Here is a 15,169-nt window from a genome sequence, read left to right as displayed (position 1 = left end):
GTAATGAATGACTAGATTTGTTTAGTTGTGTAGCCCACGTGTCTCTAATGATTATCTTTCTGTTGTTTTAGTAAATGAAACTGTTAGTTATTTTCTCCAAAAATCAATATCATACTGTATAACTGGTTGTAAATAAGATTGGTATGCTATTTTATGATTGTCTCTGTTTGTAGCATGACCTACTATTTGCACTAAAAATATAAAGCTACAAAATTTACTAACAAGATACTCTACGTGTTTCTTTTGGTGTAAAATCTAGATTTAATCTCAGGAATTTAACTGAGTCCACTCCAATTAGGATATGAGCTTGGCATATTTCTGTGCACTACCTATGCCTGTTGACTGTGTATTTACGAGCCAAGTCTATTAAAAATGACTTGAATTTCCAATAATTGTAGCAGTCTGCTTAGTCAGCACAAGGTGATAGGAATTATATCCAAAAAAAGGAAAAGTTAGTTAGCTTAATAATTTAGTAAATGTACTGTAATCAAGTTAAGTTCACAGTATCTTTTAATAAACACATCACTTTCCCAGTGTTAATTACATGTTATGTTTCATAATATGAGTTAAAGGAGTGATTGGTTTGATAGGATTCTCACCACAGGCTACAAGGAAAAGTCAATTGGGCAGTGGAGGTAGGAGACCAATGCTTAACTATAGGATGCAGATTCAAATGGCTGTAAGTGCTTTGAAGTAATTATGAAGAGATAAAGAGGCTTGTGCAGAGTAGACCAGCTAGCAGAGCTACATCAAATCAGTTTTCACACTGAAGACTACACCAACAACATGGCATTATATTATTTCTCACTAACCCAAATGATTCATTTTATTTCAGCATGCAGAAATGCGCAGTGTTCTCTTTTTATTTTCTTAGTAGCTGAATAACCCAGTATTGCCTGGGTATGTATTCATTCCAGTCTCCTGCTTGTCTTTCCCTCTCCTCCTCCCATCTCTCTTTCCATCTCCTCCTTCCCCCTCTCTGTCTGTCCATCTCATCCTTCCCCTTCTCTCTCCACGTTATGACCTCCACCCCAATAGGAGGCTGGTGGTTATTACCGTCTAAGTGGCTGTTTCTGGACAGTATATTATATGTGTACCAAATTTGATCCAAATTTGTCCATCGGTTCAGCATGAGCACATGTTTCACCTGTATCTCTTGCAAATGTCACCCTGCAGTTTCGTTTTCACACAGGTCAATGTTTATGGTGTCACATCCCCTGAAATATGTGTTGTACAAAGATATAATATTGCTGTTACATACAGTAGTAGAAGTGAATACTGACTGCAAAATGTGCCATGAATACAGTTAGCAGTAAAGTAGTAACAAATTAAAATGTCATACTTCATGTAGCAGTTTTACTGCATGAGCAGTGAAAATGTAGTAGGGTTGCCAGATTTTATTTTATTTTATTTTATTTTATTTATTTATTTATTTATTTTTATTTTTTATTTTATTTATTTATTTATTTATTGATGAAGGATGCTCATAGCTACTACATTTTTGGAGGGAAAAAACTAAATACAAAAAACATTTATACAGATTCATCAAAATTTTACCGATATTGTGCAGATGTTTTCACATCCTTCAGGAATGTAAGATCTTGTTTTACATTTTCAAAAAAATTTTTGCATGACTACTTAAAATTCGCCATAATTTGGATCTCTGCCTCAGTCTGTACTACTTCTATTTCTTGGCTCATTCCATTTGTTATTCATTAATGAGAACACTGTTTCCACAAAAGCATTAGATCCTGGTATATTGAACAAGAATCCCTTTATCTTATTAATATTTGACAGTTTATATTCTGATACAGCTGAAAAGAAACATAACCACTTCAATACATCATTACTGTCATTGTTCACACTTTCGTGTAAGTTAGTCTTGAATTCAGAGAATTCTTCATACAAGCTATCAATACAAATGTGACCTTTAGGTTAAGTATTTCCACTGCAGTTTAAAGGCTTTAAATTCAATTTCAATCTCCAAGGAAAAACCAGCCAAGCATGCTTAATAATTATTGACAGTAATATCGTAACTTTTTTCTGGTTTCTGAAGGAAATTGCAGAAAAGCCATTGAAATCTGCTGAAGCTATTAAAAAAATGTAAGGAGATAATCCATCCCATAGTTCCTTTGCCATGCAGTCATAAACACCATCCTTCTGCATCTGTTTAAACTTACCAGTTACAAGATGTGTTTGGTTAAAGGTCTTCAAGACACCCAAATCACAACCTCCCGATGTTCTGTTAACTGTAGCCAACAGTTTTCCAACATTGTTCACAAAATAGAGGTACAGTGGAATGTCTGATTTTACATTTTTCATGATTCTACACAATAAATTTGTAGTCCCTGTGAAAAACCCATAAGATCAATGCTAAAATTCTCCAATTTTATATTTCTTGCCAGTAAGGTTTACCTTGAGTCTTAAGTTCTTACTCGATGTCTCGCTTCACTTCATCCCATTTTCTTCCTATTGACATTTGATGTGACTGAATGAGTTACAAGTGGTACAAAAGACAGACGGTTTGCACCACAGGTGGTGGTGGAGTCAAGGGAATATTTTAGGCCATTGTGGAGAGCGTAGATGTGAGAGAGGAAATGCTGCCATAATCCACGATTGATGTTGCTGACACAACTTGCAATCTTTAGCTTCACTGCACAATTGTAATACAACTACTGTTAGGTTGCAGCAATACTGGAAAAACAAGACAGTTGATGAAAAGTGTTCCAGATTGAGACAGTGTGTGATGAAAGGGCCCATCTACCACCTTTTCTTATGCCACTTATAACTCAGTCTCATCTCTATGCATATATTCCTGAAGTACTGTATTCAGTAACAATATCAATCATCAACCTCTTAAATTCAAGCACCGAGTCCCGAAGAGTATGCTCAATCATAATTGAGGAAAAGTTGTCCATTTCTGGCCTCCGTGGTGGACTGAGGATGTTGCAGTCGCTGTCCAGGACCGCTGACAGGTGCTGCAGCGATTTAAGAGACACCATTCACTGACCAACCTCCTCACTTCTAAGAGTCTCTGTGCTGAGGCTTGTTACCTTATTAAGCAGAGTAAAAAGGAATGCTGGGAGCACTGTGTTTTCCCGGGGATGTATGCCTCTTCATCGCAGGTTTGGTCCAAGGTCTGTAGTCTTCTGGGCCAACTACAGTCAACTGTCCAGGATCTGAACCACCAAGGTGCTCAGTGCACTGATCTATTTGTCCTAGCAGAACACTTTGCGACACACTTTTCGATGGCATTGTAGTCCTCTTTGTACCCTGCTACCTTTCTCCGGCAGAAATGCAGAGCTGAACAGACCCCCTTCTGTTTCATGCCGCACAATGTTGAGCCCTATAATGCACCCTTCACTGAATGGGAATTGGTGCAGGCTCTTAGCTCATCACGAGACACAGCCCCAGGACTGGATTCCATCCTCAACCAGATGGTCCAACACTTGGACGTTCCGCAGAGGCAACAGCTCCCCAGGGTCTTCAACCGCATTTGGCTCATGGGTACTTTTCCGTCACAATGGCGAGACAGTATAGTTATCCCCGTCCTTAAGCCCGGGAAAAGCCCAATGTCTCTAGACAGCTACCACTAAATTAGCCTGACAAATGTACTTTGTAAACTGCATGGAAGGATGGGCAGCTTTAGATTATGTTGGGTACTCGAATCTCGGGGGCTTTTGTCTCCGTATCAGTGTGGCTTCTGGGCAGGGCGATCTCCAACTGACCATTTATTCCGATATGGATCAGCCACCCGACAGGCTTTTACTCACTGCTGCCACCTTGTCGCAGTCTTCTTTACCTACGTAAGGTGTATGGCATGGCTTGGCACCATCACATTTTAGTTACCCTCCATGACGGGGCTTCCGTGGTCCCCTTCCAATTTTTATCCACGTGTTTTTATTTCACTGGCTCTTCCAGGTTCGAGTTGGCACTTCACTCAGTGCCCCTCAGATTCAGGAGAATGGTATTCCACAGGGTTCTGTGCTAAGTGTCACACTCTTCCTCATCTCCATCAATGGGCTTGTGACCTGTTTAGGGCCTCTGGTTACCCCAGCATTGTACATAGATGATTTTTGCATCTGGTGTAGCTCCCACGCGGTAGCATCTGCTGAGCGCCAGCTCCAAGGTGCCATCTGACAGGCCTCTGAGTGGACCACGCCCATGGTTTCCAGTTTTCTCCCTCCAAAGCGCGGGTAATGCATTTTTATCATCAACCCACAGTACACCCCGATCCAGAACTTTATTTAGGCAACCAGCTCCTCGATGTTGTAGCATAGTCCTGTTTCTTGGGCCTTACTTTTGATAACAAGCTGACATGGCTGCCCCACATTCGCCACCTAAAGACTACATGAAACTTAATGCTCTCCACCTCCTGGCCCACACATCTTGGGGTCCAGACTATATTATGGTAGTCAGGTTTATGCCTCAGTACCTCCTCCACTTTGAAACTCCTTGACACTGTCTTATCATTGTAGGGTGCATCTGGCTATAGGTGCCTTTTGCCCTAGTCCTGTTGGTAGTTTCTTCACAGAAGCGGGATTCTCTCTCTACACATCCGACGGAGCCAATTCCTTATTTCTTACGCAATCGCCATTCGTCAATTCCCTGACCATTTTGTGTACCCTGTGCTCTTCGCCCATGAGGGGTGTCTCCCTCCTAACACCCATCCATGGATGGGACTGTCAGTTGGCACGCGTCTCATGTCACTTTGTCGGGACCTCGATCTCCACCCATTGGACTGCACCCCATGTCTTTCCTCCCGTGATTCTATGACAATCGATAAGGTGGGGTATGGTTTCACATCTCCTACTGGCTTCAAACACCATTTATTGCCGGGATCATGTAATGTGTTTACAGCAGAGCTTCTAGCCATTCACAGGGCCCTCCTTTTTGTTTCTCAGGCCTCCCTCCACAGTATTTTAATTTGTTCAGACTCCATGACCAGCCTGCAGGCTATCGATCGATGCTACTCTCTTCACCCTTTGGTCTCTGCTATCCACGACCTCCTCTCTTCCCTTGAGTGTGCCGCCTGATCAGTTGTCTTTCTCTGGGTCCCAAGTCATGTGGGCATCCCAGGGAATGAACTGGCTGACTGTTTAGCTAGAGAAGCAGATACTTACCCCTTTTCCTTTCATGATTCGTGCTGCAGGTCTATGTCAAATCTCTCTTTGCCCAAAAGTGGAATGCCTTCTGAAGCGCTACTGCTCTTAGTAATAAACTCTGCACAATCAAGGAGTCTACTGCAGTATGGCACTCTTTCTTCTGCTCTCCTCAGAAGGAGTCCACTGTTTTATATTGTTTATGCATTGGTCATACCCATCTCACCCGTTGTTTCCTCCTACGTAATGACCCAACCCCACATTGTGGTTGTGGAGCCAGACTGACGATATCTCACATATTGGCCTTCTTTTGGCCCTTCGTATTAAGTATAGTCTTCCCAATTCCTTATATTTCATATTAGCGGACAATCCATGGATGATTGAACTGGTCCTCAGTTTCCACTGTGAAAGTGATTTTTATCTCTTGATATAAGGTTCTACTTTAGACTTGGAGCAGGGGTAGGTTGGTTGTGGTTGGGACTTCTTTTACAGTCTTCTTGGTCTGTGACCTCATGACCAACCCCTTTTTTTGCAATTTTTAAACTTGGTCTCACCTTTTATGCCTTTACTGTGTGTGTTAAATGCTCATTATTGTATAATTTGACTCCCCTGACTGCATCTGTCCACTTGTAGCAAATCCTCTTTCTTCTGTGACTCACTTCAGTATCACGGGACTGATGACCTCGCCATTTGGTCCATAACCCGTCTCAATTAATCAATCAATATTACTGTTAAGACTGTCTACAAGGCCTCTTAAATACAACATGAACAGGAAGGCTCCCAATACACTTGCCTGGGGCACACCTAAAGTTAATTGTACGTCTGATGATGACGCTCCATCCAAGATAACATGTTGCGTCCTCCTACCAAAAAGTTCTCAGTCCAGTCAAAAACTTCACTTGATACCCCAGATGATCATACGTTTGACAGTAAGTGTACATGTGGTACTGAGTCAAATGATTTTCAGAAATCAAGAAATACTGTATCTACCTGACTGTTTTGATCCAAAGCTTTCAGTGTGTCATATGAGAAAAGTGTGAGTTGGGTTTCATGTCATCAATGTTTTCAAAATCTGTACTGGTTGGCATTGAGGAGGTCATTCTGTCCAAGACACCTCATTATGTTTGAGCCCAGAATATCTTCTAAGATTCTCCAACAAATCGATGGTAAGGATACTGGGCAGTAGTTCTGTGGATCACTTCTGCTACCCTTCTTGTAGACTGGTGTGACTGGGCCTGGAACTTCGTTAATGATTTCAGCTGTTTCTCAACTCCACTGACACTAACACTTCTTTCATTCGTGTCTTCAGCGGTAGAAGGATTAAATTAGGACAATTCTCATAGGTTTACCTTTGTCAAGGGACATTTGAAAATGGAGTTAACCATTTCAGCTTTTGCTTGCTACCCTCAATTTCAGTTTCTGTCTCATTTGCTAGGGACTGGAAACTAACTTTGGTACCACTAACAGCCTTTATATATGACCAGAATTACTTTGTGTTTCCCGAAAGATCATTTGACAATATTCTGCTGTGGTAGTCATTAAAGGCTTCATACATTGCTTTCTTCACAGCCAAATGTATTTCATTCAGCATCTCTCCATCTACTGTCCTATGCTTTGCTTTGCACCTATTACGCAGTAATCTCCATTTCTTTATGAACTGTTCTGCTGTGTGTGTGTGTGTGTGTGTGTGTGTGTGTGTGTGTGTGTGTGTGTGTGTGTTCTTCAGATTAGGTGGCTCCATTCAATCCACATAACAACAGCTGTATGAAACCCAGGATCGAAAGAAATAGCTTCCACAGGCGAGCGTACTAAAACCCTAACAGTCAACGGCTGAAGCATTTGCAACAAAGTGCCAGAGCTTGAAACACTCCTGAAAAGCAGCAAAGCTCACATAATACTAGGTACAGAAAGCTGGTTGAAACCTGAAATACCAAACAATATCACGTGCAGCATCAATCTACCTTAGTTGGTTGGAGTTTCTTGTTGATTGTGGCAAATACACCACTCCATTTCCCATATCCTATCCTTTCAATCCCCCTGCTATCAATTTCAGGTGTGTGTATATATATATATATATATATATATATATATATCTCTCTCCAGTGCATGGTCAACTATTCTTTTAAACTTGAATCATAGTTCCTCTCTATGCTCCTGCTCTGTGCTGAAAGTTTCAAGTTCCTCATTGAGGTATGACACTACTGATTTTTTATGTAGTTTATTGAACATATATATCTTCCTGCTGGTTTTAGTTGTAACTTTGGTAATCATTGTTGCCACAACTTTATCGTGGTCACTTATACCAGTTTTGATGTGGACATCCTCAAAGAGTTCAGGTCTACGTTAACAGAATCTTCCATCGGTTCTTGGTAGAACAACATTATAATAAGTGAAAAGCACCAGTTTGCTTTTGTTCTACAATAATACTTTTATTGTGTTAACTGGTTTTTGGCTTTCAAGGCCATCTTCAGTAAATGTCAGTAGTTTTCGGCTTACAAGGCCATCTTCAGTAAATGTCTGAAAACACAATAAAAAGTATTATTGTAGAACAAAAGCAAACTGGTGCTTCTCATATATTAGGTCAGGTCTATTTGCTGCCATTAAATCCAATATATTTTCATCATGAGTGAGGTTCCAAGTTATTTGTCCTGGGTTGTTTTCATAGTAGACATTTAGTAATGTTTTGCAGTCTGTCTTCTCACACCCTCCTCTAACAAAACTGTAATTTTCACAGTTAATTGTTGAATGATTAAAGTCTCCACCGATGATTACAGTATGATTGGGGAGATTGAGTACTAGTGAACTGAGGTTTCTCTGAAGTTTTCGGTTACATAAGGAAATGATTATGGTGGGCGATAGAAGGATCCAATTATCATTTTATGCCCACCCCTGATACTGAGTCTTGCCCAAACAATACCAAACAATATCACGTGCAGCATCAATTTCTATCTTAGTTGGTTGTAGTTTCTTGTTGATTGTGGCAAATACACCACCTCCATTTCCCATATCCTATCCTTTCAATCCCCCTGCTATCAATTTCAGGTTTCAACCAGCTTTCTGTACCTAGTATTATGTGAGCTTTGCTGCTTTTCAGGAGTGTTTCAAGCTCTGGCACTTTGTTGCAAATGCTTCAGCCGTTGACTGTTAGGGTTTTAGTACGCTCGCCTGTGGAAGCTATTTCTTTCGATCCTGGGTTTCATACAGCTGTTATTATGTGGATTGAATGGAGCCACCTAATCTGAAGAACCCTAGTGTGCATTCCATACACAGTCAGCTACAGGAATAGCAGCCTCTGAAGTGTTGTGCACACCTGACCTGCAAAGTGTCTGGTTCAGTCCTTGCACTCAGTCAGAACCAGAGGATCATGATCAGTACTGGGGACAGTGCTGCAAATTGTGAGCTTAATTGAAAATCCATGTACAAGGCTGGTGTTCTCAACCTTCTCTGCCAGTCTCTGGAATGAGCCAAGTATGATCTTGGAGCAAAGGTGACAGGCATAATTTATTCCAAGGTACACTACAGTCTGCAGTTGGTTGTACATCGTTCTGCTGGGATAGCCTCTTCAGCATGTTAAATGGGGCCCTCAGGCATACACACTGAGTGCATCTGTGTCCTTTCTGGCCCTTGCTGCCATTTCCCTAAGGGGTTCCATCATTCACCGTTCATTTGAACTACCAACGATTAATATACCCCTACTCTTTTGCATTTGCATCCCCTTGACACTGGGCAGAACAGGTTTCCCCTAAACAGGTGAAGTGAGTCCCACTGGCTCAGTTTCAGTTTCAAGTGGAGGCCAGCACCTCGAACTTGTTGGTCAGGGGGATCAGTACTACACCCTGAGTCTTCCATGGTCCTCATCCACCATACACAGGAAGCCTAAATCCACTATTGACATGCCACTTGCAGTTCAAGAGGATGAGTAATGACAGAGACTCAGGAAAAAAAAAAGAGCAGAGTACCAAAATTAGGTGAAAAAAATGGATAAATCCACAAGAAGCAGAGTATAAGGAAATCCTATAATGTAATGATAAAGTTTTTTCCTTTCATCATTTTGTTGGCCGTTGTCAGCAAGAAAATGTTTTTTAAAGGTTTGAAATTATGTGTAAAGTTTGTTGCAAGTCACTAAGTGCTCTCGTTCTCAATTACTGGATATCCATGCATCATGCCCTACACCACTTTTGCATCCCCACTCCCATCTCATTGATAGATAGGTGGTTCTTACCCGCACAGCAGTTCTTAATAGACGGGAAGTAATATGTGCTCCAAGTTTGGTTGAAATTGATTGAGTACTTTAGGAGCAGATATTGAACATACATATATTTTATAATATGTATGGATTTATTTATCAAATAACTGACTAATTCATAAATATTACTGCCTTAAGTTTTTATCTTTTGTGACTATTACGTGCTAGTGAAAACTTTTTCACAGATTAAAATAAGTTGTTCATTAGATGGGTGTAATACATAGTTTAATTTTAATTACCTTCTTTTTGATAGTTTGCTTCCCATTTACAGAGTTGTGTCACAGAGTGTTAAAGAAATAATTTTTCTACATCCTGTTGTCTGTTACAGCTGGGGGCAAAAGTTGCTCAGTACATTACATTATTCCTCAGAACATTTATTGTATAATGTTTGTTGTCTCCATTCTGCTGCCCAGACTAACATCACTGCAGACTTGGCAAGAGCATTTCTCGACACCATGCATGTATCAAGTCCAAGTGAAACAGAGAGGTTGTCAATGTTAGAGTGGCTTGTGAGATCAAGGAGTCTACACCTGGAGACTGATGTATCATTACCATACTATGCAAGCCAAACTTCTGGATTTGTTCTTGCCGATTTGGAAGCTCTCATCTCACATGCAGTCAGGTAATGAATTTTTAAGACTCACAAATAGTTTCTTATCTTGTCTCTAGCTCAGATTCCATAAGATGTCAGCTCTGTGTAATCTTTGATGTTTCAATTGAGTTTCAATGTGTCTGTCATTTTGGATTTTCAAGCAATGATAATCATCTTTCATACACATGCATTAATGTGCCATGTAAAACCACAATATTGAAACTCTGGTTCTCTCTAAAAGAGCCATACACAGTAATAGTGATACAAGAATTGTCATTTAGAATGTGAAGAGCTGTTCAGTCAGTTTAATGTACACATCCAAGTGTGAAATAAACCCTGCTTCATTACATCACAAAGTCTGAATAGTACTACAATTGCTTGCTTAGCTGAAACAGTGCTATCAATTTGTACATCTCGAGCTACATGTAGAGTCTGCAGATTATTGTGTAGTGTATGACAGAGGATACTTCCATTGTGCCATATATTAAATGTACAACAGCTGCAACTACATTCTTGCTCTGTGTTTGTTTAATATGTGTGAAGTAGACATCAAACATTGATATTATATTTTAAAACAGAAATATCTTGTGGAGAGAAGGTGAGTAGATATACAGTGGTGGCCATTAAAATTGCAACAGCATGAAGGCAATGTCAAATTAGCACAAAGTGCACTACAAGGTATCCAGATGATTAGCATATCAGTGCAACCACACAGATAAGAGTAATGCCACCTTTGTTCTCTACACAAGGAAAGAGCGAGCAAGGTAGTTCAGTGGTTAGCACACTGGACTTGCATTCGGGAGGACGACGCTTCAAACCTGTGTCTGGCCATCCTGATTTACATTTTGTGGTGTCACCGCCAGACACCACACTTGCTAGGTAGTAGCCTTTTAAATCGGCCGCGGTCCGCTAGTATACGACGGACCCGTGTGTCGCCACTATCAGTGATTGCAGACCGAGCGCCGCCACACGGCAGGTCTAGAGAGACGTACTAGCACTCGCCCCAGTTGTACAGCCGACGTTGCTAGCCATGGTTCACTGAGAATTACGCTCTCATTTGCCAAGACGATAGTTAGCATAGCCTTCAGCTAAGTCAATTGCTACGACCTAGCAAGGCGCCATTTATCCTTTGCTATGTATCTAATGAAGCATGTACAGTAACAAGACCAATGTTCACCAATTGTGGATTAAAGTTAAGTATTCCAGCAGCTACGTACTTTTCTTTATAGCATTCATTACGTATCCTGTTTCAGACCTCACGCCAGCCTGCATGAGTTTAAGCGCGCGCCTTTCGGTTACCCGTCACTGTGGATTGGCTGTCTTGCCAGTCCACAACACATTTTCTGTGATTTTCCTAAATCGCTTCAGACAAATACAGGAATGGTTCCTTTGAAAGGGCACGGCAACTTCCTTCCCCATCCCTCTCTAATCCCACGGGACCGACGACCTCGCTGCTTGGTTCCCACCTACAAACCAACCAACCAACCAACAAGCCTATACAAGGAAAGGTTAGGCAGTGCATTTCCCATATAAATGTGTTTGTTTGTGAGGAGATCATATTATTTTTTGTGTAACAAGATGAAATGCCTACCTGCATGTGTTGGATTCAGCAGCAGCAGCAGAACCATGTCCTGTTGAGACTGGTTTATTTTTCCATGATATTGCTTTTAGCATTGGCCACGATCCCTGGACTGTCATATCAATAGGATCAGAAGAGTCATACTCAACATCACATGGGGTCTCAATAGCCCTACAAGACTAGCACTCGAGAGGAAAGATATACTGTTCACTTGGACATGCAGAATCATACAGCTACATCATACACCTTGATTCAGAAAATGGGATTGTTGACAGTGAGGCTAGAGTTCACGTGGAAAGTCTGATGATGTCTGGAGCATCATTGTTGCTGCCTCCCTTCACATGGCAGCAACACAGTCTATCACATACAGTCACGACACCTGCTGCTGTGAAAGTTGTTATGGTCTGACAGTTGGAACAACTGTGAGAAAGCCAGCTGTAATATTAATGTTTGTTTTTAATTATATTCCTACTTAAACAGAAATAGTTATTGCATTTTTGCATTCCAAGTATCAATAAATTATCGAGAGATGAATGATTGTGAAGTAAATGGGAAAAGAACCAAGTCTCACAGATTCAGAGACATAAGCTACAATTTATTATGGAAGAGATACTTTTGAATCTATGTATAATTGCATCTTACTTTACTGAAAGCAGTAGAATATAAACACAGTCTTTCATGGATGAGAAGCATTTATTTCTACCATTGTCTGTTCTTGTTTTGACAACCTCTTTTCTTACGTGTAATGCAGTCTAATGATGCATACTTTTTTTCACTTCACTGTATTTTCTAATGCACAAATTTATTTAAATGTAATTACTTTTTCTTCAAAAGATGACTGTGTTGGAGATTCTTACCATTTGTGGCATAAATGTAGCAACAATTGCAGAATCAGTTTCCTCCATGTTGTGAAACAATTTTATTGTGTTTGACATCTGTGTGGTTTTCTCTTCAGCTACAGTTATCATGGCTTATTTTCTCTGTTAAATAACATAAGTATTGAATTCCCATAGAATTTGGCTGGAAGTGTTGCAAACAAAACTTCACATTGTTGGGTGGATATACGCCATCTTTCTCCAAAGATCAGGTCTTCTGCTGTTTGCTAGCCATTTTTGTTCTTAAAGGAAAGTGACATTCTTTATTAAACATCTGTAGGTTACAAGAGAATTGTAGATAAACTGTCCTGTACTGCGTACTGCATGAGTTCGTACCTCCCAGCATCCTTAGACAGCTAAAGATTGGCAATTTTAGTTAATTGTTTAGTTATTATTGTTCCCTTTAGTAAAAACTTTATTACAAAGCAGTACTATTACCACTCACCTGATATCGTATTACAAAAGTGTAACTTACTGTCCAATTGGATTGCTGCTGTCGCAGTATCACTAAAATGAACAGGAATGCCATGACGGTCTGTGCTGGACTGTGTCAGCAGAGAGAGAGAGAGACACACACTGACAATGGTGTACCTAATAAAAACACTGCATGCAGGAGTGGTGGCACTAGGTTGTCTTCTCAGATACATCCCAGTTCTATGTGCAGCATCACAACCGATGTATTCATGTGTGAAGGATGGAAAAGGAATGAACATTGCCATATTGTGTCTGCCATTGTGCCATTGTCATACAGGTCCTGCACACAATGTAATTATGTGGGGTACGATTGAGTGCACAACACTATCTCCTCTGGTTTGCATAGACATTAACTTTGATAGAAGCCCTTAGATTTCTGGTATGTTGAGACCAGTGACTGTGCCCTATCTTCAAAGGCTCTGTGACCTCTTTTAACAAGATAGTGCAAGACTGCATGTTCCCATGCTGTCCTGACCTGCCCCAGTACAGAGGAAGATAGCTCTCATCCACAGAAAATATCTGGTCATAGATTGCCCAGACATTGACAAGTAGCCTGTTGGCTTCTGTCTCAGGTTCTCTGTCTGATATTTGTAAGACAATTTTTATAGCATTTTGCCAACACAAGTGACTGCCATTGACAAAGTTTCACCCTTCACTGGTGATAATGGACTGGAGTGGGGCTCACAGCCACAGATTGTGTGCACCTGGTGTGTGAGCATCATAGGGCCTTTCCATGGTCTTTACCACTCTGGTTCTCCCCTTGCTACCTGCAATAATCATTCACTGATCCATTCACCTGAGGGCTTTCTTCTTGAAGCTGTTATCATGTTGGTGTATTTCTATAGCTCCCTGATGAAGTGGTATGATAGCTCTTCTCTACAGCAAGAACTTCCATATCGGCAAATTTTACTATGTAATAGATCTCTCAAAGCATGTGCTCTGCCATGGCCGATGTCTCCACCTGCCACAACTTGCAGTGCTGCTTATGTTCAGTGGGTTCTGGTGTTGATTGTTCGTCCAGTCCTTCTAGACTTTTCCTCATGTACGAGGGTGCTTTGAAAAGTTCTCGGAATCACCATGAGAGGTCAGCACTAGCGCAATGAGTTGTTCACGTGATATTCATTGGACTGTTGCCTGTAAACACGTGCCACATCAGTGCTCTTGGAAGAGAGCTGCGGCGGTAACGTGGCTCTGTTGTCCCCCTGAAGTGATTTGCGAAGATGGAAAAAATTGAGATGCAAGCAGTGACTAAGTACTTCGTAAAGAAAGGTATGAAAGCAAAGGACATTCATGCTGATTTCCAGAATACTCTGGGGGACTCTGCTCCTTCATATTCAACTATTGCCAAGTGGACAGATGAATTTAAATTTGGTCAGGAGGGCTGAGATGCTGATATGCGCAATGATCAGCCAAGCTGTGTCACTACTCCAGAAATCATTGCAAAAGTGCACTAAATGGTCATGGAGGATTGCCAATTGAAAGTGCATGAAATTGCTCACACTTGCCAGATGTTATCTGAAAGTGTGTATCACATTTTGACTGAAGAATTAGAAATGAAAAAATTATCTGCAAGATAGGTGCTGCGACTCTTGACACGTGCCTGCACACATGTGCCGTCACCATGGCAAAATTACATGAACTAAGGTATGAATTGGTGCCATACCCACCTTATTCATCTGATATGGCTTTGTCAGACTTCCATCTCTTCCCAAAACTAAAAATTTTTCTTGGTCAAAGATTCACTTCAAGCGAAGAATTGATAGCCGGAGTTGACAACTATTTTGCTGGCCTGGAGGAAACTCATTTTTGAGATGGGATCAAGGCACTAGAACATTGTTGGACCAAGTTCGTTAATCTACAAGGAGACTTTCTTTTTTCTATTCCGTGCCAAGAACTTTTCAAACCACCCTCGTATGCAGTATGAGGTATACTCCCGACAATGCAGGTGCGTTCCTTTTCTCTTTTGCTGATCTGATTTTCTTCGTCAGTTTAGAAATAGTTTTTATTCTTTGTTTGCACAATATACGACCAATTCTGTTCATTACTCTTCTTTGTTTGCACAATATACGACCAATTCTGTTCATTACTCTGGGAATGTATGGCAGAACGGTCATATCCGACATTTCATTTTCCGATGTGTCACTTTGGCAAGTGTTTGATTTTGTGATACTTCTTATGTAACTAGTGAAGTACCCATAAACTTGGCCTCTTTGCTCCAGCCACACTTGGGAAAGACTGACACATACATAAAGGACTCTGGACATTTCATTGTGAAGGTGAAGAAACTAAATTTTGGACAAA

General features: G+C 40.8%; 1 protein-coding gene across 1 annotated transcript in view; it reads left to right on the top strand.

Moving 5' to 3' along the window:
• LOC126458093 (peroxisome assembly factor 2) overlaps positions 1–15,169 on the top strand; it is a 145,313-nt gene that overhangs the window by 15,686 nt on the left and 114,458 nt on the right. The window contains exon 3 of the mRNA XM_050094915.1: positions 9,762–9,970. Coding sequence (XP_049950872.1) covers positions 9,762–9,970 — 209 coding nt within the window. The remainder of the gene's footprint in view (positions 1–9,761; positions 9,971–15,169) is intronic.

Source organism: Schistocerca serialis, chromosome 2 (assembly GCF_023864345.2).
Source record: "Schistocerca serialis cubense isolate TAMUIC-IGC-003099 chromosome 2, iqSchSeri2.2, whole genome shotgun sequence".
NCBI classification, from domain to species: Eukaryota; Metazoa; Arthropoda; class Insecta; order Orthoptera; family Acrididae; genus Schistocerca; species Schistocerca serialis.
The sequence above is the reverse complement of the archived record's forward strand: the minus strand, read 5'-3'. Positions and strand labels throughout refer to the sequence as shown.